The 25,432-nt window shown below is 41.0% G+C and overlaps 1 protein-coding gene across 1 annotated transcript in view; it reads left to right on the top strand.

Moving 5' to 3' along the window:
* The first annotated feature begins 5,929 nt into the window (after positions 1–5,929).
* LOC126237196 (mediator of RNA polymerase II transcription subunit 14) overlaps positions 5,930–25,432 on the top strand; it is a 171,231-nt gene continuing 151,728 nt past the window's right edge. Inside the window, exons 1-4 of the mRNA XM_049947075.1 lie at positions 5,930–6,062; positions 11,059–11,236; positions 11,349–11,481; positions 13,974–14,147. Coding sequence (XP_049803032.1) covers positions 11,088–11,236; positions 11,349–11,481; positions 13,974–14,147 — 456 coding nt within the window. The 5' untranslated portion in view covers positions 5,930–6,062; positions 11,059–11,087. The remainder of the gene's footprint in view (positions 6,063–11,058; positions 11,237–11,348; positions 11,482–13,973; positions 14,148–25,432) is intronic.

The following is a 25,432-nucleotide window of genomic DNA, read 5'->3' as shown; positions in this document are numbered from 1 at the left end:
TGGATGATACCTACTGTCGGGTTCATTCATAAGAATAGGTTCTTGTGGACAATTTTGCTGTTGGTATGATCGACTGTTATTAAACGTACGCTGATAATTGTGCTCATCATTTTTACGTCTGTCGTGATACTCATTCCTATACGGTGCATTGCGATAGGAATTGAAATAGTGTGTTTTCTGTACGTAGTTGTTTCTTTGCTGCCGTGCGTTACTATTTGTTGTACCAGGGACTATACGTGCACGCGGCGAAACATTAAAGTTAGGCTGACCTTGTGCATTACATTGTTGGTCATGTATTCCAACCGGTTGACTTTCATGCTGTCGTGGTGGAAAGCGTCTATTGTTACTAAAAGGCGGTTCCTGCTACTGAAAATTTTGACGATATTGATAATCAGAATTTTGTCTGTGACTTAAGTTCTGGTAGTTTTCATTCCTAAAGCGTCTGTTATTTTTCCTATTAAAATTACGTGACTGATCATAATTACTGTAAGTTTGTTGACCTTGGTTATTATACGAAAAGTTTTTGTTTACAAAAGAATAATCAGATTGTTGTACCTCCAAGAGCTGTAACAGATCTCTGAATGCTGAAATATTTTCCTTTTGCTGACCGGTTAGAAGTGACACTCTTAATGAGCGTGGTAATTTAGAGATACATAATTGAATGAGTGCGGATTCACTATAGGGTTCACTTAAATACTGGTTTTGTTGCACCATGTGCTCAAAGAATTGCGTCACACTCGGAAAATTTGAGTTCTCATAGTTCGGTAGACTAATTAACTGATCTTTAATTCCGCGCTGTGTCGTCTTCGACCAGTACGCTGACAGAAAAGCATTCTGAAATTCCTCTACTGAATAACATTGTCTCGCGATCGGCCTCATACGAGTTGCCGGTTCGCCTTCCAAAAAGCTGCAAATAAATTCCAGTTTGTGCGTTACAGGCCAAGTCGGTGGAAAAGCAAAGCTAAATTGTTGGATCCAATCTAGCGGGTGAATCTGTGTTCTGTCGTTTTTAAACACTTTAAACTTTCTCACTGACAGAAAATGTTTGTAATCGAAATTATCGTCTCTGTGTGACGGAACAGGTTCATGGTTGTAAGAGAATCTGTTGAACTGTGATTGTTCGGAATCGTAGTCGTGTCCTCTTTGTAGATTACCCAAATTACATGCGTTGCGCGAATCTGATAAATGTTCGCAAAGTGGCGTCTGCTGTGATGCGTTATTAACCGAAATATTTTTCATCTCTGTTACTTCCTGTTGTAAACTTGACAGTTTTCTACGCAACGTGTTATTAGACGAATCGATTTCATTAATTGTCTGCTGTAAATTTTGAAATTCCGGTGTTTGATTAAATGAAACCGGTGTAGTATCGTCTGATTTACTGTCATTAGTATTTTCAATGATGTCAATACGACTGGCCAATTCATCACATTTTTCAGTCAGTATTTTAACCTGATCTTCGGTTTTAGTGTCAGTGGCCTTAATCTGTTTTTGCAATTTACGTGTAGTTTCGTTCAGTTTTGTAACATCGGAATCCTGTGTTAGTTCTAACTGTTCGAGTCTATCGGTCACTGATTGAATATCTACTGCGTGTGTATCTGTTTTTGATTTAAGATTCGAAATCTCATTACCTAATTCCGCGTTCAACTGTTTGACGGAATTAATTTCGTCGGACACTGTAGCAATATTGTTGTCTATATACGTTTTTGCCTTCGCAAACATTTTACGTTTGTCTTCTTGTCTCTGTGCAGTGATTGTTTCCATGACTTGACGTTTGACTTTATTTTGATCGTCAATAAATTTGCGGAAACGCGTATCACTGTTTTCTATGTGAAGACTAAGACGCTCGTTAATTTGAGTGTTCTGTTGTTCGAATTTCGCGTCAATCTTAGTATCCATTGTCCGCGAAAGTTCTGCCGTCATTGCTTTAAACTCGTCGCGTAATTGTGTAGCTTTTTCAGAGCATTGTTTAGCGACTCCGCTAATTTCCGCTCTAAGTGTTTCGGTTGTAGCTGTTTGCAATTCCCTTAATTCCTGAGCAACAGACTTAATTTCTTCGCTACTTTTTTTTGAACAAGCCTCAATTTCCTCGCGTAACTGTTCCTTAGTGTCATGGCACTGCGCGGCAACGGCTCTAATTTGTTCACTAAGTTCCCTGGAATTGTTGTCTAATTTTTCATTTAGCTGTTCGTTCTGTTGTTTGAGTTTTTCGTTATCTTGTTTGTTCTGTTCTCTAAGTTGTTTGAAATCTTCACTAAGATTGTCTTGTTTTTCATTCTGTCGTTTCTCCATTTGTCGTAAAAATGCCATAATTGGATCCAATAAAAAATTAGCATTTCTGCTCTCTGTGTTAATCAATGCTGGATCTGGAATTGTCTCATTTTGTGTAACCATTTGGTTATTTTGAGATTCACAAAAGGGTTTGTCAGTCGGATGTGTACTGTCAGACATTATTTCGGAATTAAATAAATCCGGCGTACTTTGGGTACACTGAACATTTTCATTCGAAAATTTTGTCTGTACGTTACTTGAATTTTCCAAACCGGGTGTGTTATGCTGGGCAGCGCTCATTACAGTAGAGCTCCCCGCGTCATCAATTGTCGTCAAATCAACAGAAGACACAATCGAGTTCGTTTGTTCATCATTAAGACAAAAGTCATCATTAGTGGTTGGAAAGCATTGACTGTTAGTGAACGCAGCATTGTCACCACTACTCTGCGCGTCACAATTGCTATCGGTCATGTTTAAGTCGGCAATTTCATTCAAAATACCTCGCGATACACTATTCACAGTCTTTCGCGGCATTTTCACAATAGTCACAAAATATTCACAAAACAAATAAGCACAATGCAAAAGCAACAAACAAAATACAACAGAGCAACGAATTGCCGATGATCTAAGGAGAGAAGGTCACAAATTAGTAAAAGCGTTGCGCAAATTATAATTATATCTAAGCAAATAAGAGCAGATATCTGATTGTTTTTCAAAAGATTCTCACGAAATACGATCCTGGACCGGGTGTCGCCAAGTGTAACCTCCCCACAACAAATTCTAAAAATATATAACTATTTATTAGTAATGGAGCCACAGCTAAGTATAAACTCCCCACAAGAATATTAATGGCAAAGACAATTAAATGAAAGCTCGCTATCTGACTCAAGTACAAGTTCCCATTAAATAATGAACGCTAATCCCATGATAATGAAACTGTAATGATAACCTAAACTCAATTCAACCGAAAAGTCGGTGTTTGCCCTGTGCGAAACGAGAATAAATTTCTTACCTTAGTGAAACTGCATGTCAAAATTCTGCTCTTATTGTTCTCTGGCGTTTGCATGAAAAGCATTGGAAGTACCTTTTAAAAATCTTTGTTAAAAGGAAATGGAAGGAAATTTGAATGATTGTCTCTAAAATTGCTTTTAAATCAAAATTATTATTGGGGGCGATTTTTGAAAGTTAAATTACAATGAGTGTTCGTTACATTATCTGATGAGCGCAAAGCTGCATGATTATTTATTTAAGTAAATTATACCTCGTCCTGAATCTCGACCATTGCGATGCCGACGCCCGCCGACTGCTCTCCGCTACTGCTAGCAACCGACTCCAAGCACTACTGAGAACTGACTACTGCAGACTGACTGACTGCTCGCTACAGCGAGTCGAGCGCAACTGCTCTGGTCAGAGATTCTACAATGTCTCAGCATCGCTGCCGCACAACATACGTGTTTCAAGACGACACGTCTCCATTCGTCCCTCCATTCACGCCTGTCGCGGCACCACTGGAGGCGGGCTGCACGATGTTGGGGCGTGAGCGGAAGACGGCCTAACGGTGTGTGGGACCGTAGCCCAGCTTCATGGAGACGGTTGCGAATGGTCCTCGCCGATACCCCAGGAGCAACAGTGTCCCTAATTTGCTGGGAAGTGGCGGTGCGGTCCCCTACGGCACTGCGTAGGATCCTACGGTCTTGGCGTGCATCCGTGCGTCGCTGCGGTCCGGTCCCAGGTCGACAGGCACGTGCACCTTCCGCCGACCACTGGCGACAACATCGATGTACTGTGGAGACCTCACGCCCCACGTGTTGAGCAATTCGGCGGTACGTCCACCCGGCCTCCCGCATGCCCACTATACGCCCTCGCTCAAAGTCCGTCAACTGCACATACGGTTCACGTCCACGCTGTCGCGGCATGCTACCAGTGTTAAAGACTGCGATGGAGCTCCGTATGCCACGGCAAACTGGCTGACACTGACGGCGGCGGTGCACAAATGCTGCGCAGCTAGCGCCATTCGACGGCCAACACCGCGGTTCCTGGTGTGTCCGCTGTGCCGTGCGTGTGATCATTGCTTGTACAGCCCTCTCGCAGTGTCCGGAGCAAGTATGGTGGGTCTGACACACCGGTGTCAATGTGTTCTTTTTTCCATTTCCAGGAGTGTATGTATTCTTTTGTGAGGAAAGTAATTTAATGCCCTGTTTCCTTTCATGTCTTCCTACAAACTCTTTTTATCTTCCCTGTCCGGTCATTAAAGTCTCCCATCAGATACATCTCTTACTGTGTATTGATGTCACCTAGAACGCTCGTAAAATCTGTATAAAAGGCATCTTTGATTATGTTATCTGTGTCGTCAGTCAGTGCATACAAGCCAATTATTACTATCTTGCACTCATTCTTCTTCTAGTTCTAAGGATATAATTTGCTAACGTGCTTCTTGCCATTTCTTTATGCTACCCTTCAGTTTATGACGTACTACGATTGATACTTCTGTCTTTACTCTTTCAATTTTACTAACTCCACTATAAAACTCGATATACTGACCAACTCTTTTACTTCTTGTACTCTTCATCTTTCTCTCTATTAGAAGACCAGTGCCTATTTCCACTCTTTCCAATTAATCTAAAACCTCTTTTCTATTTGGTTTAAAACCCTGTACGTTCCAAACTGCGCAGTTCATTGACATTTTCTTATGCCAGGACAGTTTATCCAAAATTTCATCCTGTTTCCGAAGCTTACTGGTGAGATTTTTAACTGAGATTAATATTTTTTCCAAGCGATGAGTTACTAGCCCAACACGTTAACTCCCAAACTAGAGGATCATAATTTTCTGTAGGTGTTTATTCGCTTAGCCGGTATGTCAAAGTTTTAAGACACTGGAAACTCGCCTTTCACCATCTTCCATCTGCTACACAACGCTCACCCATTGTATGTCATGCATTGCCTGGAGGACACGAGGAGCACGTGGAATTAGAGCTCGTTGCCAGAACTGATAATTTAGTGATCTTTCTCGAGGTTTTAGTGTTCTGCAGATAACGGCAATCCGTATAACCACAAAGATCCCTTACTATCCTTTATCATGCATACTACAGTGATAAAGAGGTCTCCAGTAACCTAGTATCTCAGTGTTACTTGTAACTTAACGCAGGCTGCGATGTCATCTCGCATACTTATACATTGGAAGTTACAGAGCAAGAAATAGAGCTCAAATAGTATTCAAAAGTAGTTTCACTCATTCATTTACTTTTCAGAAAATACCTCGTCCTTTGCCGATAGGATTTTTATTAACGTGTTTGATGTCCCTAAATGATTTTTATTACATATGCATTTCCGTAACTAATATTTGGCGCAATGTTTGCTTTTAGTCAACGTTTCTGTAAGCTCTTGAGATGAAATGGAAATGAGGATTTCGTGTCATTGGCCGGGAGGTGAAATTGCACCACTATATTTATGCCTCTACTGCTCATTTCATTTGACGCCATCTTCAATACAGTGCTAGTACAGAATCAGATCGCTCGTATGGAAACATTTACTATCCTGGAAGCAGAGTCGACTTCTGTGCAGGCTACGCAACAGGGTTGATGGTGACAGGATGCATGTGCAAGTTTTCGTTGTTTGTGGAAGGGCGACCTTACTTGATTACCAGTGCCTGTCAACTGAAGATGCAACGAAAAGTTTACATATCGCTGGTTTGCTCAGTAGTTGCGATCCTGATTGTACGTGTTGTTGTCGAATGTTGATGTGTAAATATTACTGCAAGGGAAGTAGTGGTTCTTTTGGCTGATAAATGTAAAGAGGTAAGTGTTGTCATTACATTATATGTGTTCAATGTGTTTCAGATTCTATTTCGCGGACATTAGCAAACTAATAACTTTTTAACTTGAGTTGAGATCTCGAGGCTTTTAATACCGTTGTCTTAAATGTGTGTAATAGCGTCGATAAACCTAGAATGTAAGCTATAACACGAAAATAAGCTACAGTTTTACTTATTTAGGCTTCGTTTGGACATTTGATATGAAGATTGTCAAGTACGAAGTTTTGATATCATTGAATGTTTTTAAGAAACCGTCTCAGAAGTTCATTAACATTTTCTTTTGCCAGGACAGTGTACCAAAAATTCCGTCCTGCTACCAAGGCTTAGTACTGAGATTTTTAGCAGTGATTAACTTTTTTCCGAGTGATGACTTACTAGCCCAGCACCTTAACCCCAATCTAGAGGATCAGAATTTTCTGCACGATTTCGGAATTAAATTTATGATAAGCTCTGATGATTTGACCAGAGACGTATAAGTTTCGTTAATGACGTTTCTAAAAGAAGGTCTCGATCCCAGTGTACTCTTGTGATATTTTGTTTTCTTCAGTACAAACCGTAGTTATATTTTTTTTTTGTATATTTCTTACGCAGTTCTCATCGTGCTCACATTATACAATTGTGTAGCTCGTAAGAAACACAGTCTATACGTCTATGCCTCGGTAATTCTATGCGGCAAATTTTCTATAGTACAGAAACTTACCCCCGGCTTTTCTGTAAGATTATCAGTAGCCTAATTTTGCTATATTGTCTCCATTTGCAGTGTTACTTGTTCTAGAATAATATTTGAAACTGAATTCTGGCCATTCCATGTTATATCACCCAATAACTGGGATTTGGAACCCTCCATTACAGATATTTGCAGAACTTTCCACATTTGCCTTAGAATCGTAACATTTACAGAGCAATTATGTTTTGATAATTTTGCTGTTTGAGAATGTCCATGCTAAGTGAAACTTCTCAATAGACATACTCATAACTCAGGTCTTTATGAAGCTTTTTGATTTGGAACTTTTCTCAGAAGTTAAGAGAGACTTATAGTGAAAAAGAAAGAAAAAAAAAAAAACGCTATTACTTAGGCAGTAAAGCAGTTACAAAAACCACTAATGTTTGTCACTTTCCCATTTATGGAAAAATTACAATGCTGAATATATTGCTCCAACATGCAGGGCATCTAGTTTTGCTCTCAAACGATTCCTAAGATCGTTCTCTCTCTGATAAAATAAAAATAAAGGTGAGTTTCACATGAATAGACACACAAATAAACTGGAGATCTAAATCATTTTTGCTGTGATGGAAAAAAGGATAATTCTCTGTTAGTTCATTCAGGCCTGACACCCACTGCCTTAGATTTAGGGGTATCAAATTAACATATTTAAATAGCAAATAAATGAACTTTAAGTGTCAGTAATTTATTTCATTTTAATAAGTCATTAATTTTTGAAGTATTATAATAGACTAAGTCCTATTTATCTGTGCAGCTAACCACCTGCTCACACTGATATGGATGTGTTCCTTATATGCCTATGATAACTTACTTGTAACCTGTACAGGTGTGAAAACATTGCAAAATCGTACAATGTTCAATATCACTGACGTGCAACAGTCAGTCCATTTGGTGTCGGTTGATGTTTGTCTTTCTGTGAGGCAGGTCACATTTGTTTACATTGCAGTTAGAATTCATTTTCCATTGTAGTTTACAGCAAGCTTAATTAATGTTATAATTGTTCCAGCAATGACAGATTGTTTTAATAGATGATGCTGAAAACTGCAGCTTTGTAGTTCACAATGAAATCCAAAGTTACCACTGGACAAGAAGTAGCTGAACAGTCCATTCTGTTTGAGCAATTAAAGAGGAAAATAAACTGGTAATAGTAAATCACTGCTTTATAAGTGATGATATGGATCATGCTGTAGGATTTTTAAATGTTGCTCAGAAGGAAATGGTTGGCGAAATGATACCCATGAGTCAAGAAACTGCTTTAATTCACTGATGGATGTGCTACTCAATATAAAATTAGAAAAAGTCTTAATAACTTGAGTGAACACAAAATTGATTTTTCTGTTGACATTGATTATTCCTTTTTTGCTGATAGCCGTGGCAAATCTGTGTGTGATTGAGTAGGAGGAACTGTAAAACATATATTGAGAAAAGCTAGACTTCATCTAGGGGATATTGTACAAACAACAACTGAATCTGGTGTTCACAATTTCTGCAAGACTGATATTGACAAAATGCACCCCCCCCCCCTTCTTCTTAGAGAAAATCAATGTAGATTTTCTACACAAGAACCTTGAGATGAGGTTTTCGACAACTCATATAGTACCTGGTACCAGAAATTTTCACAATTACAAACACTTTCCTGTTGGTTGTTTGGGGAAGGAGACCAGACAGCGAGGTCATCGGTCTCATCGGATTAGGGAAGGACGGGGAAGGAAGTCGGCCGTGCCCTTTGAAAGGAACCATCCCGGCATTTGCCTGGAGCGATTTAGGGAAATCACGGAAAACCTAAATCAGGATGGCCGGACGCGGGATTGAACCGTCGTCCTCCCGAATGCGAGTCCAGTGTCTAACCACTGCGCCACCTCGCTCGGTAAACACTTTCCTGTGATTGATTAGATATTAGAATAGTAACTTGTTCTGAAAATCTTGGTTACCTCGTTGAATGAAAATGTCCTGCAATGGACATGCGCTCATCCTCAACTAAACTGTTTTGTAGCAGATCTATATGATGGCATGTGGTATTTTGCCCTCGTCAAGAAGGATATGCTGGACTGCTTTTTGCCCTCCTGCGTGGACCAGCAATGGTGTGAGAAGAAAGACTTGTTTTATACCTTAGGAAAACATTTTATGTAGTGTTGGTATACTTGATTGAACCACATTTATAATACTGTATTATTTTAATGGGAACAATATGAAGGTAACAGAAACTAATTTGTCATTGTAGATTAAAAATATACTAATAAGTTTTATTTCAGAATTCCAAGCGTCTTCACTGATGAACATGTACATTTTAAATTTAAACATTTGTCTGCCTAGATAACTCGAAGACCTAACACTCTAAATGTGCTGAGGACCAAAAGTAATGTTTTGAGATAAAAAAAGAAAAACGGTTTTGTATGACTTATGAAATTAGCACACACAATCTATTGTGTTAATACATTTATTGACATCCAAGAATTATAAACTGTACCTCAGGTACAGAGAAAATTGCATTGAATTGTCCAGAAAAAGAAAATTAAAAACTTGAGAGCAGAAGGTGTCTTACACATGACCTTTTTCAGACTAAATGGGCCAAGTCCAACAGAGCTATCAAGCTGTAATGGTTGACAAAGTGTAGCCTACCTAAATATGAGAGGTGTAAACAGTATGCAACAAGTGAGGTGATTTTAATTTGTGCAGCAAAACTGATGTGTAGCTTTGTTGTGGATGACTTTATCAGCAGCAGCCTGGGATTCATAAAGTCCTTTTCTATCATTTTGAATGTCTTTGAATGGTAAAGAAGGGCGTACTGCAGTAATTACATTTCGTAAATCATCAGGCACGTAACTCTCAACTACCTTCTTGCAGTTTTCTATTGGGGCAAAATTTCTATCATGAGATAGTAAACTGTGGCCTGAATCCAGATACTTATGCACAATATAGTGAAATAGATCACAAGACACAATGAACATGTAAATATATGTAAGTACACAGTTTTTGTTATGTTGTCACTTCAAATCACAAGATTCCTTTTGTTACCAGTTACATTGACAGCATTTTTAGTGCAATTCAGGACAGGGAACAGACGTGATGCTATGTTGTTAGCTCCATGAGACCCATCATCCTCATGCCACAAACACATTATTGCCTCACTGTTGTCATGAGTATGAACACAGAAATAGTAACATGAAAGGTGGTGTAAGTAGAACATATCTGGGCCTGTAAGAGTTGGAACAAACAATGTGGTCAATACTTGTTGCAGATCGATTGCTAATGTACACATGTTACTTCCAGGCATAGTTAAAGACATCACATCATCATTCTCCATGTTAGGCATTCCACTTTCTGCCTTCCTGCGATGCAATTCTAGTGCTTTCTGAGCTTTTCTGTTCTCTGGTGAGTATCCTTTCCCCTCAATGTGGAATGAGTCACATGTCTTACAATTGGTCTCTGTAAATTTTACGTTAAATGCTTTGTATAAGTGACTAATATTAAGATTACAGCTGAGGTATTTTTTAAAGGCTTCCTTCTTCTATAATGAGTCTCCTTTCTTGGAAATGACAGTAAATGTTACTTTATTAGTAGATGTCACCATATTTGCAGCTATATGCACCACATCTGTTATCAGGGTACGACACTTGATCCATCTTCAGTTTATTGGTTAACGTTGTAATCCTCTTTGAAACACAAAATACGTCCATGAATGTTTTACGGCCTACTCTGTAATGTTCACCTTTTCTATCAGGAGCCATATACACTACACTTGACAGACGACAGCTGTTCTCAGACAAGTTTGTATTTGTCTCATGATTGAGAATGTTGAAGTGGTGCAATGTATCTATGAACAATTATATACAACTAACATAACGCTGACTTTGAAAATGACGTAAAGTCAAAATGTGTAAGGTTGTTGGAAAAATAAAAGTGTGGTCAAGACCTAAGAAAAGTTATCAGAAGTGCTTCCAAATGGCTACATCGTCACACAGCATTTTCATGCAAATTGCAGCATTATTTGAGGTGTTATTGGTGTGTTCAGTTTTAGTTCTGGAATTTTTTTAGTAACAAGAAGCAGGTGCTAAGAATTTGAGGGTGTTTTTCATGAAATCACAAATTATCTGTTTTCATAACAGTTAAAAATGCAATGCTAATAGATCTCTCAAGGGGCTTGAGTATATTACACACCTGCTGTGGATTTGTAGACACTTTTGCTACTTTCATTTTTAAGTCAAGCGCTTGTGCTTGCTAAATTTTCTATAATGGATTAATATATTTGTTACAGATTAATTGGCAAAGCTGACGGAGGGAAATATGGCCCCAGTTCCTCTGGAGGGCCATCAGACCCCTGTGGCCAACAATGTGCCCCAGGAAGCATCCCGAGGGGGCTCCATATCCTTGGGAATCCTCATTGATTTCATCATACAGAGGACTTACCATGAGCTCACAGTTCTGGCTGAGCTGTAAGTTTGTAGTTTATAGGTTATATGACTGGGAGTAGTCCTTGAACAATAAGAATAATAATTTTTTACTGTGTTTATTAAAAAGTACAAGTAACAAAACTTTCAATTACAGCTTACCCCGTAAGACTGACATGGAGAGGAAGATAGAGATTTATAATTTTTCTGCCAGAACTCGTCAGCTATTTGTGAGGCTGCTGGCACTTGTGAAATGGGCAAACAGTGCATCAAAAGTTGACAAATCAGCTGTAAGTATAGTAGCTAAAGGTTAAAGTTGTGGTGAGCTTTCCATGAGGTGTTATAGCTGTTAAAATTTAATCACATTAAAGTACTGGATATCAGTAAAGTCATGAAAAAGGTGAATTTTAGACCAGTTTGCACTCGGTAAATGATATGTACAAGAAAAAAGCAACCAGTCCAGTAATTCTTGGTGTACTAAATGTGGGTTATGTCCAAATTTTGGTAGGGAGTGTATTATTTTGTAAGTTAAAGACTGTGACTTTTTTTGTTGCATGCTGCAGTTGTAGTTGTCAACTGGTACCACAGTGAATGATGGGAAGTGAACAATAGTTGGATGATTCAACAATCTGTCAGAACCAGTGTGAAAATAGCATTTGATAAACATCGTGATGTCGACTGTTTGAAGATACATGTTGGCATAATGAAATATATTGTGTGGGATGCTTTCACATAAAACAGAATATTCTGTAAAGTTTAAACTGTACTGTTAGGTTTCTGTCTGACCATTGCCTTGTAAATCGGGCTGTTCTGAAAATATCCCATGAAGTTTTTGAAACAGCAATTGAGCAGTCCGATACCACAACCAGTTTTCCTCCAATCACATTCGTTGGATCTACCAACTCACAGCCAAAATATAACATTGGAATGTGAACCAATATTCTAACAAGTCTCATATTCCCAGAAACAAACAATACAAAAAACAACTACGAACACCTGTAACCAACCTTATAATCCGTAATAGGCAAATCAATAATCGTCAGACTTGCATGCTCCATGTCAGAAACAGAAGTAATCAATTCATATCTTCCCCCAAAACTAGTCATTAGATTCAGTAATTCTCATTGGCTACCGAATACTATCCTTGATTGGTTACGGCCAGCAGAAGAGCCACTGACACCATAAGTGATTGCACTTCAGTATGTAAAGTGTAAAGTCACTCAGTTTACCACAATATGATATTTGTGAGAAAATTAATGAGACTGATTTTGTGATACACCAATGTTTTTTTATTTTTCTCAAACGGTAATATTGCCCTGTCACAAGGGCTTGGATCAGGTGGAAAGGGGGGGGGGGGACTGTGGAACAACGGGAATGGCTTTTGAGATCACAAATTCTGTGATGGAAGTGTCCATGTAATGATGGGCATTCTCATGATGCAGCATCTACTTGTCTGCCGTGTCCGGTCCCACTCAGTTCACCCTTTTCCTGAGCCTTTCAAGAACTTATGTGAAACACAGTGGACAGTTTGTTGTGGAGGAACAAATTCTTTATGCATGATACCAGTACTGTCAGAAAAGCAAATCAGCATTAATTTGGTCTTTGATTTGTTAATGTGAGCGTTTTTCGGTTGAGGAGATGTCTCAGTGTGCCATTTCACGCTTTGCTGCTTTGTCTCTGGATCCTATTCAAAAATCCAGGATTCATCACCTGTGACGACATGACTGAACCATTTGTGGTCATTGGCAATCCTCTCAAGATGATCACCGCACACATTTGTCCAATTGCCCTTCTGCTCACTCGTTAGGTCTTTTGGTGCAATTTTGGCACTAATCTTTCACATTTGCAAATCTTCAGTCAAAATTTGTTCTACAGTGAAAGTGCTGAAGTTTAACTGGTCACCCATCATCCTTACATAGTTTGATCTCACAAGGGTACACAAATGTTTGATATTTCCATCGATTTTTTTTTTCAAGTTGAAGGTCTCCCTGAGTGAGATTCATCTTCAGCATGTTCTCGGCCTTCCAGAAATGATTTATACCAAATGAGAACTTGTGCTCTTGATAAGGAATGTTTCCCATAGACCTGTTTCAATTTTTCAAAGGTTCCACTCAAGGATTCCCCAAGTTTAACACAAAACTAGATTGCATAACATTGCTCTAAATTCTGCTGTGCCATTTTTGTAACACACAGCAAAAATGCAACTGTGCTGATGGTGTTCTCAAAAATCACACCATAGCTGTACAGAGTTGTTAGTTGGACTGAGTACCTGGAAGGGATGATCACAACAGTCTATAGAAGTAGAACAATGCAGCCTTTCCATATCACTCATATTGTTGTCAGTCTCATTACTTTTCTCACATACCTTGTGATATAATTATTTGCCTTAGTCGCATTTTTGGAAGTATTCTGTTGGTGCACATTGCATAACAACACAATTCAAGTATCACCTAGTTGCTTGGAGTAGTTTTGCTTGTATAGCTTTTTTGAGAACTTGTGTTGTTGGAGTTTCATTCAGATGATACATACAGGAATACCCTGCTCCCTGCACACCACTCCTCTCTATAAATCAGTCATATTACTTCATTGTCTCAGCTTTTTCCCTTTCAAAGATTACTACAGTGGTCTCCTGTATTCTAGTAAGGCAATTGAAATAAGGGAAAAACAGTTTCAGTAATGTTCACATATAGAAATACACCAGTTAGACTGTATATATTTTGTCTGATTGTGTGCTGTTATCAAAGATTTTATCATGTGTCTTTATAGCTTCTTTCTTTTCTAGCAAATAATGGCATTCCTGGACAAGCAGTCTATGTTGTTTGTGGACACTGCCGATATGCTGGCTCGAATGGCTAGGGAGACTCTGGTGCATGCTCGCTTGCCCAACTTCCATATTCCTGCTGCAGTTGAGGTGCTTACAACTGGGACCTATTCTCGATTGCCTGCTGTTATAAGAGTATGTATTATGTCTTCCAATTTTTATTCCATTGTTATTTGATTATCACCCTTATTTTCCCATGTCATACACTGTGAATTTTGTCTATCGCATATGTATGTTGCAACTTAAAGCCATTAGTTTATCCATGTCCTTTGTTTTCATATGTAATATGTTGTTGACCTTCTACACAAAAATCCTCATGCACCCAGATAACATTCAAGACAGTTCACCATTTTGAACCAGACATGAATATGGCGGGCCAGGTGTAAACGTCATGAGTCGGATGTGCAGGAATGAAAGTCAGGCCAAACGTAAACACTCATGGGAATGAAATTTGGACCAAGCGTTAGCATTACCAGTCTAACCTTTGAGACTAACACTTGTCAGTTACAACCGTGGTTTAGTTTTTACCTTTACACCACATGGATTGGTCACAGTTCTTTATATCTACGTTATAAAGCAAATAAAGGAAGCTTGGTAGTGGTTTTGTACCTTTGTTCCAGAAGAAAAACTTAATACTCTCTTGTTGAAGATTAGGCGTTTACATGGAAGTAGTGATGAAGAATTCAGTGACAGTGATGTGATTGTAAAAAACAGACAGCGTGCTAAACATTTACTTATAGCGAGAAATACACCAATCATTTAGAAATATGCTGAGACTCACGGCATAAAAGCTTCTGTTTCAAAACATTTAATTGAACACCCAGGTTTATTATTATTATTATTATTATTATTATTATTATTATTATTATTACATTTGATGACAAATTGTGGGAAAATAGATAATAGACAATGAAGGGAAAAATATGGATGGTGGAAGGCTTTTTGATTGCTCACGTTTGAAGGCCAAAAATCCAAATGTCTAAAAAGACCAGTAGCAGAAACGCCAGTGTTTAAAGAAGTAATACCTCTTAACAGATTTAAACATATTTTGAGGTGCTTACACTTTTGCAATAATGAAATTGCTGACAGTACTGACAGGCTTTGAAGGATAAGACCTGTCATCAACCCTTGGAATTTTAAATTTAAATAAATTCACACAGTGAATGAAAATGCCAGTATAGACACACCCTTAATGAGATATAAATGATATTTAGCATATGAATAATTTAATCCATTAAATGGAGCAAGATTTGAATGAAAAATTTACAAACGATGTGAGGCAAGTACTGGTTATTGTTACGGTTTCAAAATATATACTATATATACTGGCCATGACAAAACTGGTTGGAATAATAGGCACATCAGAGAATGTTGTCATGTACATGTCAAAATCCACACTGAATAAGGGATGTACTTTGTTTCTTAACAACAGGTACCGTTTCCCGAATACTTTTCAAAATTGCGACCAGGAAGATGCAAATGTTATCAGGACAGTACACAGCAGTAGCCAAAATATGCAAAAAATATATATAAAAAAAACTTTGTCGGGAAAGACAATTGTGACAGGCACATGATATCAACGAAACACAAAAGAGTAGAGATGATTGAACACATAGACAAACAGTTTAGAAAAACAAATCAAACAATGGAAAATCCAGGATGGAATGTAACAATATTATGAAAAGGAAAGTTGCTACTCTCCATATAGCGGAGATGCTAAGTCACAGATAGGCACAACAAAAAGACTGTCACAAATAAAGCTTTCAGCCAGTAAGGCCTTTGTTAGAAATGGACGACACACACATACGTATGCACACACACTCACGCAAATGAAACTCATACTCACATGACTGCTGTCTCAGGCAACTGAACTGAAACCACACTGGGAGCAGCAGCACCAGTGCATGATTGGAGTGGTGACTACGTGACGGTAAGGAGGAGGGTGGGATGGGGAGGGGGAGGGATAGTAGGATAGGGATGACTGACAGTAAGTACTGCTGGGAAGTGCGCAGGGATGAGGTGGAGAGAGGGTAGGACAGCTTTGTGCAGTTGGGACGTTAGATGGCGGGCAGGGGAGAGGAGGGGGGGGGGGGGTAGCAGAAATGAAGTAAAAAGACTGGGTGTAATGGCGGAAAGAGGCCTATGTATTGCTGGAATGGGAACAGGGAAGGGGCTGGATGGGTGAGGACAATGACTAACGAAGGTTGAGGCCAGGAGGGTTACGGGAACGTCGGATATATTGCAGGGAAAGTTCCTACCTGCGCAATGCAGAAAAGCTGGTGTTGGTGGGAAGGATCCATATGGCACAGGCTGTGAAGCAGTCATTAAAATGAAGGGTGTTACCTTTGGCAGTGTGCTCAGCAACAGGGTAGTCTACTTGTTTCTTGGCCACAGTTTGTCGGTGACCATTCATGTGGACAGATAGCTTCTTGGTTGTCATGCCCACATAGAGTGCAGCACAGTGGTTGCAGCTTAACTTGTAGACCACATGACTGGTTTCGCAGGTAGCCCTTCCTTTGATGGGATAGGTGATGTTTGTGGCCAGGGTGGGGGGGATGTATGGGACAGGTCTTGCATCTAGGTCTATTACAGGGTTATGAGCCATGAGATAGGAGGTTGGGTACAGGAGTTGTGTATGCATGGATGAGTAAGTAGGTTCTGTGGATGGTGGAATATCACTGTGGAAGCGGTGGGGGAAGGCTAGTAGGCAGGACATTTCTCATTTCAGGGCAAGACGAGAGGTGGTCGAAACCCTGGCGGAGAATGTAATTCAGTTGCTCCAGCTCTGGGTGATACTGAGTTACGAGGGGAATGCTCCTCTGTGGCTGGAAGATGATACTTCGGATGTGGTGGGAGATTCGAAAGATAATGCATGAGATATTTGTTTTTGTACAAGGCTGGGAAGATAATTAGTGGGTGTGAAGTCTTCAATGAGACCCTCAGTTGATGTCGAGAGGGACCGCTCGTCACTGCAGATGTGACGACTACGGGTGGCATTTTTCTATCTGTGTTTCGACTACCTCTCATTGTGCCCTGAAATGAGAAATGTCCTGCCTACTATCCTTCCCACCCCTCCCACAGTGATATTCCACTGTCCACTGAACCTACACAATATACTCGTCCATCCACACACAACCCCTGCTCCCAACCCCTTACCTCATGGCTTCTACCCATGTAATGGACTTAGATGCAAGACCTGTCCCATACATCCTCCCACCACCAACTACTTTTGACAATATTGACTGGAATACTGTCTTTGATATTCTGAGGGTGGCAGGGGTAAAACACAGGAAGCAAAAATCTATTTACAACTTGTACGGAAACCAGATGGCAGGTACAAGAGTCACGGGACATGAAAGGGAAGCAATGGTTGAGAAGGGAGTGAGACAGGGTTGTAGCCTATCCCCTTTGTTATTCAATTTGTACACTGAACAAGCAAAAGGAACAAAAGAAAAATTTGGAGTAGGAATTAAAGTGCGGGGAAAAGAAATAAGAACTTTGAGGTTTGCCTATGACATTGTAATTCTCTCAGAGACAGCAAAGGACATGAAAGAGCAGCTGAACGGAATGAACAGTGTCTTGAAAGGTGGTTATAAGACGAACATCAACAAAAGCGAAACAAGGATTATGGAATGTTGTTGAATTAAATTAGGTGATGCTGAGGGAATTAGATTAGAAAATGAGACACTTAAAGTGGTAGTTGAGTTTTGTTATTTGGGTAGCAAAATAACTAATGATAGCTGAAGTGGAGAGGATATAAAATATAGATTGGCAGTGGCAAGAAAAGCATTTCTGAAGAAGGGAAATTTATCAACATGAAACATAGATTTAAGTGTCAAGAAGTCTTTTCTGAAAGTATTTGTATGAAGTGTAGTTATGTATGGAGGTGAAACATGGTGGGTAACCAGTTTAGATAAAAAGAGAATAGAAGTTTTTGAAATGTGGTGCTGAATAGAATTTGGGAATAAAGATATTTGCGGCACAACCTGACTAGAAGAAGGGATCCGCTGGTAGGACATACTCTGAGACATTAAGGGGTCACCAATTTAGTACTGGAGGGAAGTGTGGGGGGTAAAAATCGTAGAGGGAGAACGAGAGATGTATACAGTCACCAGATTCAGAGGGATGTAGGTTGAAATAGTTACCCTTCGATGAAGGGGCTTGCATAGGAGGGAGTAGCTTGGAGAGCTGCAAACCAGTCTTCAGACTGGAGACCACAACAACAACATAAAATCAGAAGAGAAAGAACCCATTATATCATGACTTTGAACTGCCCATTAGTTCTACTTCTATTGCACAAGCTTCAAAACGCTAATCATTGCAAAATCGGTGGGTGTATTTTGCATTACTTCTATAGCTCGCATCACGTAAGACAGCGCTTGCGCGCATAGAGGCGGAGCTGTGGAGGGGTGAAAACTGCACATGCGCGTTAGCAGAGAGCAGTCAAAGTAAGTCCACGTTGCCGAACTGCGTTGCTGCGGACAACAGTCAGGCTCATTTGCCTTCGGTACATCATATTATATGTACAAATCTGTGAGGGGAATAGTAAATATTAAAACCAATTTCGATCAGTTATCATGAAAGAAATATTAATTTACATCTTGACAATGTTGCGACCACTGCTCCGCAGATTTACTCTGCGTGACGTCGGGAGGCGAGAACAGCTGACACAGCTTTGTGAAGACGTGAAGTACAATTTTTCTCAAAGTGACAGTTATGACAATTGTCTAATGATGAGATTATTGAAACTGCTTGCTGCAATAGTTATCGTTTATTGCAATTTGAACTGTGTTATAAGTAAAAATTTAATGCACAACAAAATTAACTTTAAGCACAAACGAAGTCATTCTTTTTGCGTGACAACTACTTCTACTCAATAGCCTTTTCAAAAATCTGTATAAGATGTGTGTGTTGATCTGTTTGACTGTAGTTAAGTGTAATCACTGTGTGTAAAAAAGAATTAGTGGTAGGAAAAACTAATGAAAAGACAATCGTAAAAATGGTCAGTAAGTTGTCATTTTTTTGCTGTTAGTGCGCATTTTGAGTATAAACTATCTCATTTGACATTACAGTGAGAGACCGCATTTATAATGCATTGAACAAGCAAACAATTAACCTTCATCTGCGAATAATTCCAGAGAATGATGACTGATACCATTGAAAACCACCGATATCTCAACCAGAAACAGCTACTGTCATTTTAGGGCCTTATCCCGTTCGTGCATTGAAAATGACTGGGGCTTACACGTGGAAATATCGGACTTTTGACGAATTCATCCAGCTGCATTCTCGCATGTTATTAGAGCATACAACATGGTGGGAGAAGCTTAACTTTTCCTTGGGCAGTTTGTTGAACATTATAGTCTGTATAATTCAAAGGATACAAAGCCCAAACAAAAAGAGTATGAAGTTCTCTTTATTATGTATGCAACTGATATGTTGACAAACACATTTATTAAACCAGGAGTCTTTAAAACTATGCAATATTATTACTTTGTTCCAACGTCTACATCGTTAGTCCACTGTCACTTCTATTTGAGTCTGTTTCCGAACAACTGATTGTAAATTTATGATGTTAGGTTCATTCCATCATCACTTCCATGTCAAATTATTCTTTCTGAAGCTTTTCAGCATGCCACACACATGTGCCCACACTACAGGTGGATCATTGCCTATTGCCTCATACACAAGTGATTCAGTGAATGTTATCTTGCATTTTTTTCCCTCTCATATAGCCTTATCATTTGCCCAAATTAATTCCATAAGGCTTCACTGACGGTGACATGTGGTAAACGCAAAACTGTGAGACCCCATTCACATGCAAGGGAGTCAAGTTTGTATGGTCTGTCACGTGACTTGTATAAACTAACGAACTGCAGGAGATTGGCACGAGTCTGGTTTATACTGTGCTTAATATTTTTATTTTTAAGCCAGGGAAAAATATGCACTTTTTAGGTGTTTACACAAAGGGCATACACAAATTTTTGCACAGTCGTCTCTATTTTTTTTATTTTTTGCAGGAGTAGAATGAATTTTTTTGTTAACATACTTGGAACACTTAGCTATACATTGAGACTACTCAGCTGTGACGTGTCTGGCCCAACGTTCTTTCCATGATGTAAATGCACTTTGGTAAAATTCTGGGGACTGACTTTTACACCATCACTTGACACAGGAAATAAAGTCTTTCTCACTATCAAATGTTTTACCACACAGATGGGCCTTCAGACGACCAAAGAGGTAAAAATCTGATGGAGCCAAGTCTGGACTGTAGCGAGGATGAAAAACAATTTTCCAACCCATTTTCCTGATTTTTCTCCTGCATCATAATAGCTGTATGGGGTTTGGCATTGTCATGGTGTAGTCTGATGAACTGGCCCTGAAGCTGTGGTCTGTTGGTCTTGATGGCACGTTGTGGCTTGTCCAATGATGAACAGTAATGGTCCCGGTTAAATGAAAATGACACCACACTGATCCCAGAAGAAGGAGGCCATCACCTTTCGGCCTGCTGTTCGTGAAAGTCTTGGTTTCTTCTTCCGAGGGGAACTCGGATAATGCCACTCCATTAATTGGGGTTTGCTGTTGGGTTCGGACAAAAACAACCCTGTTTTATCCTGGGTAATAACGCCATCAAAACACTGTTTCCACTCTTCAGTAAAGGTCTTTATGAGACCCTCGCACACACTCTTCCTCATCGTTTTCATTTTTCTTGCCAGTAATCTAGGCACCCAACTTGCACAGATTTTTCTGTACCCTAGTGACTGTACCAGTGATACCACACTACCAAATGACAAATGAATCATTTCAGCAAGCTGTCATGTCATCACACATGTTATTTTGGACGATTTGATCAATGGTCTCCTTGTTCAAACAGTCCACGGGTGTACTGCTGGTCCGTAGTGTCCAACGGGCACAATATTTCGGTGATCAGGCATGTCGCCATCATCAGGTGCGCTGACAAACTGAGCTCCTGAGCGTGGGCGGCTGTCTTAAATCCCTTTCCCCCTGTGAGGCATACAATCCGCGGCCGCATGTCGGCGGTCGCTGAGATGAAGAAGTCGGATCTGTGGTGGCGTTGGTGTAATTGCCTCATCCGCCCTGGTCGCCCGTTCATTTTCTTTGCTGAGCATCTTTTTAATTACACTCATTGCTGGTTCCCATGCCTTTTTGAGGTTATAGCTGCAATCTCGGTTGATGAGTCTGTCCCTGGTACAAATTTCGATTGCCACTCTAACTACGCTGTCCCAGTATGTAGAAGTCTGTGCCAAGACCCTGGTATTTTGGTAGTCCATTTCATGATTTTCGGACAAACAGTGCTCTGCGACTGCCGACTTGTTGGGGTACCTAAGTCGAGTGTGCCTCTGATGTTCTCGGCAACGATCTTCGATGGTGCGCACTGTCTGTCCAACATAAGTCTTCCCACACTGACAGGGAATCTGTTATATGCCGGCCTTCTGCTAACCGAGATCGTCTTTGACTCTTCCCAATAATGCTCATGTTTTATTGGGTGAGCAAGAGACAGTTCCTACTCGGTATTTCCTCAGTATTCGCCCTATTTTCCCTGATGGTGCACCAGTATACGGTATATAGGCAGTGGCTCTCTCTTCCTCCGTGACTTCTTCCGTCTCCACATGCTGTACTGTGAAGGTGGGGTGGAGAGCGCATCTGATCTGCCATTCCGAGTACCCATTTTTCCGGAATACTGTTTTGAGGTGTTCCAGCTCATGGGGCAGACTCTCTGCATCAGATATGGTGCGTGCCCTGTGCACCAGTGCTTTTAGCACCCCATTCCTCTGCGAAGGGTGGTTGCAGCTGTCCACATGCTAATACAAGTTGGTGTGCATTTTCTTCCTGTATACCCCGTGGCCCAAGGTGCCATCCACTCATCTTTTGACCATGATGTCCAGGAATGGTAATCTTCCTTCTGCTTCAATGTACATAGTGAATTTGATGTTTGGATATACGGAGTTCAGCTGTGTAAGGAACTCTAGGAGCTTGTCCCTTCCATGGGGCCAGATCATGAACGTGTCATCCACATAATGGAGAAAACAAGTAGGTTTCCATTTGGATGACACCAAAGCTTCCTCCTCAAAGTACCCCATATAGAAATTCACGACCACAGGCGAGAGTGGGCTCCACATTGCAACTCCTTCTGTTTGTTCATAGTATTCTCCATTAAAGAGAAAATACGTGGAGGTCATAATGTGCCTGAAAAGGTCGGTCGTCTTCTCGTCAAATTTCTGTGCACTAAGCTCAACTGACTCTTAAAGAGGCACCCTGGTGAGTAATGAAACAGCATGAAAACTGACCAGGATATCTGAGTCTTTAAGCTTGAAGTTGTTGAGATGTTTTACGAAATCCACAGAATTACGAATGTGATGAGGGCATTTACCCACATAAGGGCTTAGTAATTCTGCCAGATATTTGGCGAGCAAATATGTAGGTGCCCTGATGTTACTGACAATTGGGCGTAATGGCACCCCTTCTTTGTGGACTTTAGGGAGTCCATAAAGGCTTGGCGGTACAGGTCCTTGGGGTGTCAATTCTTTGCGGCACCCTCTGGTAAATCCGTGTCCTTGAGAAAAGCCCTAGTCTTGTTCTCCACTTTATTTGTGGGCTCAGCGTTGATCTTCCTGTAAGAATCGTCATTTAGCAGGCTTTGCATGTTCTCAATGTAGTCCTTATGGGAAAGACTGATCGTAGCATTGCCTTTGTCAGCTGGTAAGACAACAATCTCAGGGCGGAGGGCACCGTGGGCCACGGGGTATACAGGAAGAAAATGCACACCAACCTGTATTTGCATGCGGATAGCTGCCACCACCCTTCGCAGAGGAATGGGGTGGTAAAACCACTGGTGACCCAGTAAAACACGAGCATTATTGGGAAGTTTCAAAGATGATTTCGGTTTGCTGAAGCCCGGCATATACCAGATTCTCTGACAGTGTGGGAAGACTTATTATATTGGACAGACAGTGCACACCATCGAAGATCGTTGCCGAGAACATCAGAGGCACACTCGACTTGGGTACCGCAATAAGTCAGCGGTCACAGAGCACTGTTCGTCCAAAAGTCATGAAATGAACTACCAGCATACCAGGGTCTTGGCACAGATGTCTAAATACTGGGACAGCATTGTTAGAGAGGCTATCAAAATTTGTACCAGGACAGACTCATCAACAGAGATTGCAGCTATAACCTCAAAAAGGCATGGGAACCAGCATTGAATCTAATTAAAAAGACGCTCAGCAAAGAAAACAAATGGGCTACCAGGGTGGACGAGGCAATTCCATCGATGCCACCACAGATGCCGACGCCAGTGCCTCAGTGGCTGCCGATGTGTGGACCGCGGAGAGAACGCCTCGCAGGGGGAAGGGATTTAAGACAGCTGCCCTCAGGAGATGCTGAGTCGCAGATAAGCACAAAAAAAGATTTTCACACTTAAAGCTTTCGGCCAATGGCCTTTGTCAACAATACACACACACACACACACACACACACACACACACACTCAAGCAAACACAACTCACACACATGACCGCAGTCTCAGGCAACTGAAACCACACTGCGAGCAGCAGCACCAGTGCATGATGGTAGTAGCGACTGGATGGGGGAAAGGAGGAGGCTGGGGCAGGGAGGGGGAGGGATAGTATGGTGGGGATGGCGGACAGTGAAGTGCTGCAGGTTGAGCAGCGGACAGGGACACAGGTTGGGGGGGGGAGGGGGGGGGAGGTAGTGGAAAAGGAGAGAAATAAATAAATAAAGTCTCATTATCCCTAGCCAGATCCCACTCCCACATATTGTTCCTGTGTTGTTGCTTGGTTCATGAATCCTCCCTAATGGCCTTACCATCAGATTACCCATCTCTGGCTGCCATCCCTCCTTCCACAATGACCTCCACCTGTTCAAATTCCGCCAATCCTTAGCCCTCACCAATATAGTCCAGCAAAACCATGTCAACCAAGCCCAAAACTCCTTGCAGTCTTTTCTTTGCATTGGGAAGATTCTCCTGCTATGCAATCCCAAACTCCTGGAACGCATAAGACACACTGAAACTCTTGCTCTGCAGGAACTTGAGCAAGATGCATGACGCCACCTCAAAAAGCTCTCCATCCTGCTCACTTCCTACTCCCACCTTGGAGTGCCACTGTCTACCACCTCTACAACGGCCTCCAAACCTCCGCCACGCCCCCTCATAGCTGACAGACCCTGTATCGCAGACCTACTACACTTACCTCACCCTCCAAAACTCACTCCCACCACCATACAGAATCCAGAACCAAAACAGACCCGCAACACAGTCATGAACCTTTCCTCCAGAAGCCTTAGCCCCACAGAAATATCAGTCCTTTCCAAAGGCCTCACCTTTTGCCCCACTCCAAAATTGAATCATGCAGGACTTGTTAAAGATCTTCTCTCCTTCTCCCGGCCCTTAATGTGGAAACACTTTTTCATCACCAACCCTACCCATCAGACTCAACCAAAGGCCAATATTGAACCTTGCCTAACTCAGTTCACTCCTCCACCCAACCGTGATCCACCCCCACTGCCCCCAAACCATCCACTGTTAACTTTCCAGAGTTTCTTAACCTCCAATCTTGCCTCACCATCATTCCCCAAATCCCTCAACATGCAGACTAACCTTACATCTGCAGAAAGAACCGCAGTCCACCATCTAAAAACTAATCCCGACATTATAATCCTACCTGCGGACAAAGGCTCCACCACTGTTGTTCTGAACTGCAAGGATTATCTGGCGGAAAGACTCTGACAGCTGTTAGATACTTGCACCTACAAACCTTGCCACAATGACCCCATTCCAGTAATCCAGCAGGATCTCCAGTCACTACTCATATCCTTAGGCCCATCCCAGAACCTCTCCTTGGATCCATCTCTCTACTCGCCCCTACCACTCCCCACACTCCTACCATCTACATGCTTCCTAAAGTTCATAAATCTAGCCACCCAGGATGCCCCATTGTGGCCGTTTACTGTGCCTCCACTGAGAGAATCTCTGCTCCCGTAGACCAACATTTTCAATCTATTACCTGGAACCTGCCCTCCTATATAGAAGATACCAACCATTTCCTCCATCGACTAGCCACAGTTCCTGTCCCTTTACCACAGGGTGCCCTGCTCATCACTTTTGATGCCACCTCCCTATACACTAACATTCCTAATACTTGTGGCCTTACTGCATTGAATACTATCTTTACCAATGCCTGACAGATTCCAAACCAACAACTTCCATCCTAGTCGCCATGACCAACTATATCCTCACCCACAATTACGTCTCCTTTGAAGGTATTACATACAAACAAAACCAAGTATGGGTATGGGCATCCACATGGCACCATTCTATGCCAACCTATTCATGGGCCATCTAGAGGAATCCTTCCTAAACACCCAGAATCCTAAACCCC

This window comes from Schistocerca nitens, chromosome 2 (assembly GCF_023898315.1).
Source record: "Schistocerca nitens isolate TAMUIC-IGC-003100 chromosome 2, iqSchNite1.1, whole genome shotgun sequence".
In the NCBI taxonomy this organism is placed as follows: domain Eukaryota; kingdom Metazoa; phylum Arthropoda; class Insecta; order Orthoptera; family Acrididae; genus Schistocerca; species Schistocerca nitens.
This window is presented reverse-complemented; position numbering and strand designations above follow the sequence as displayed.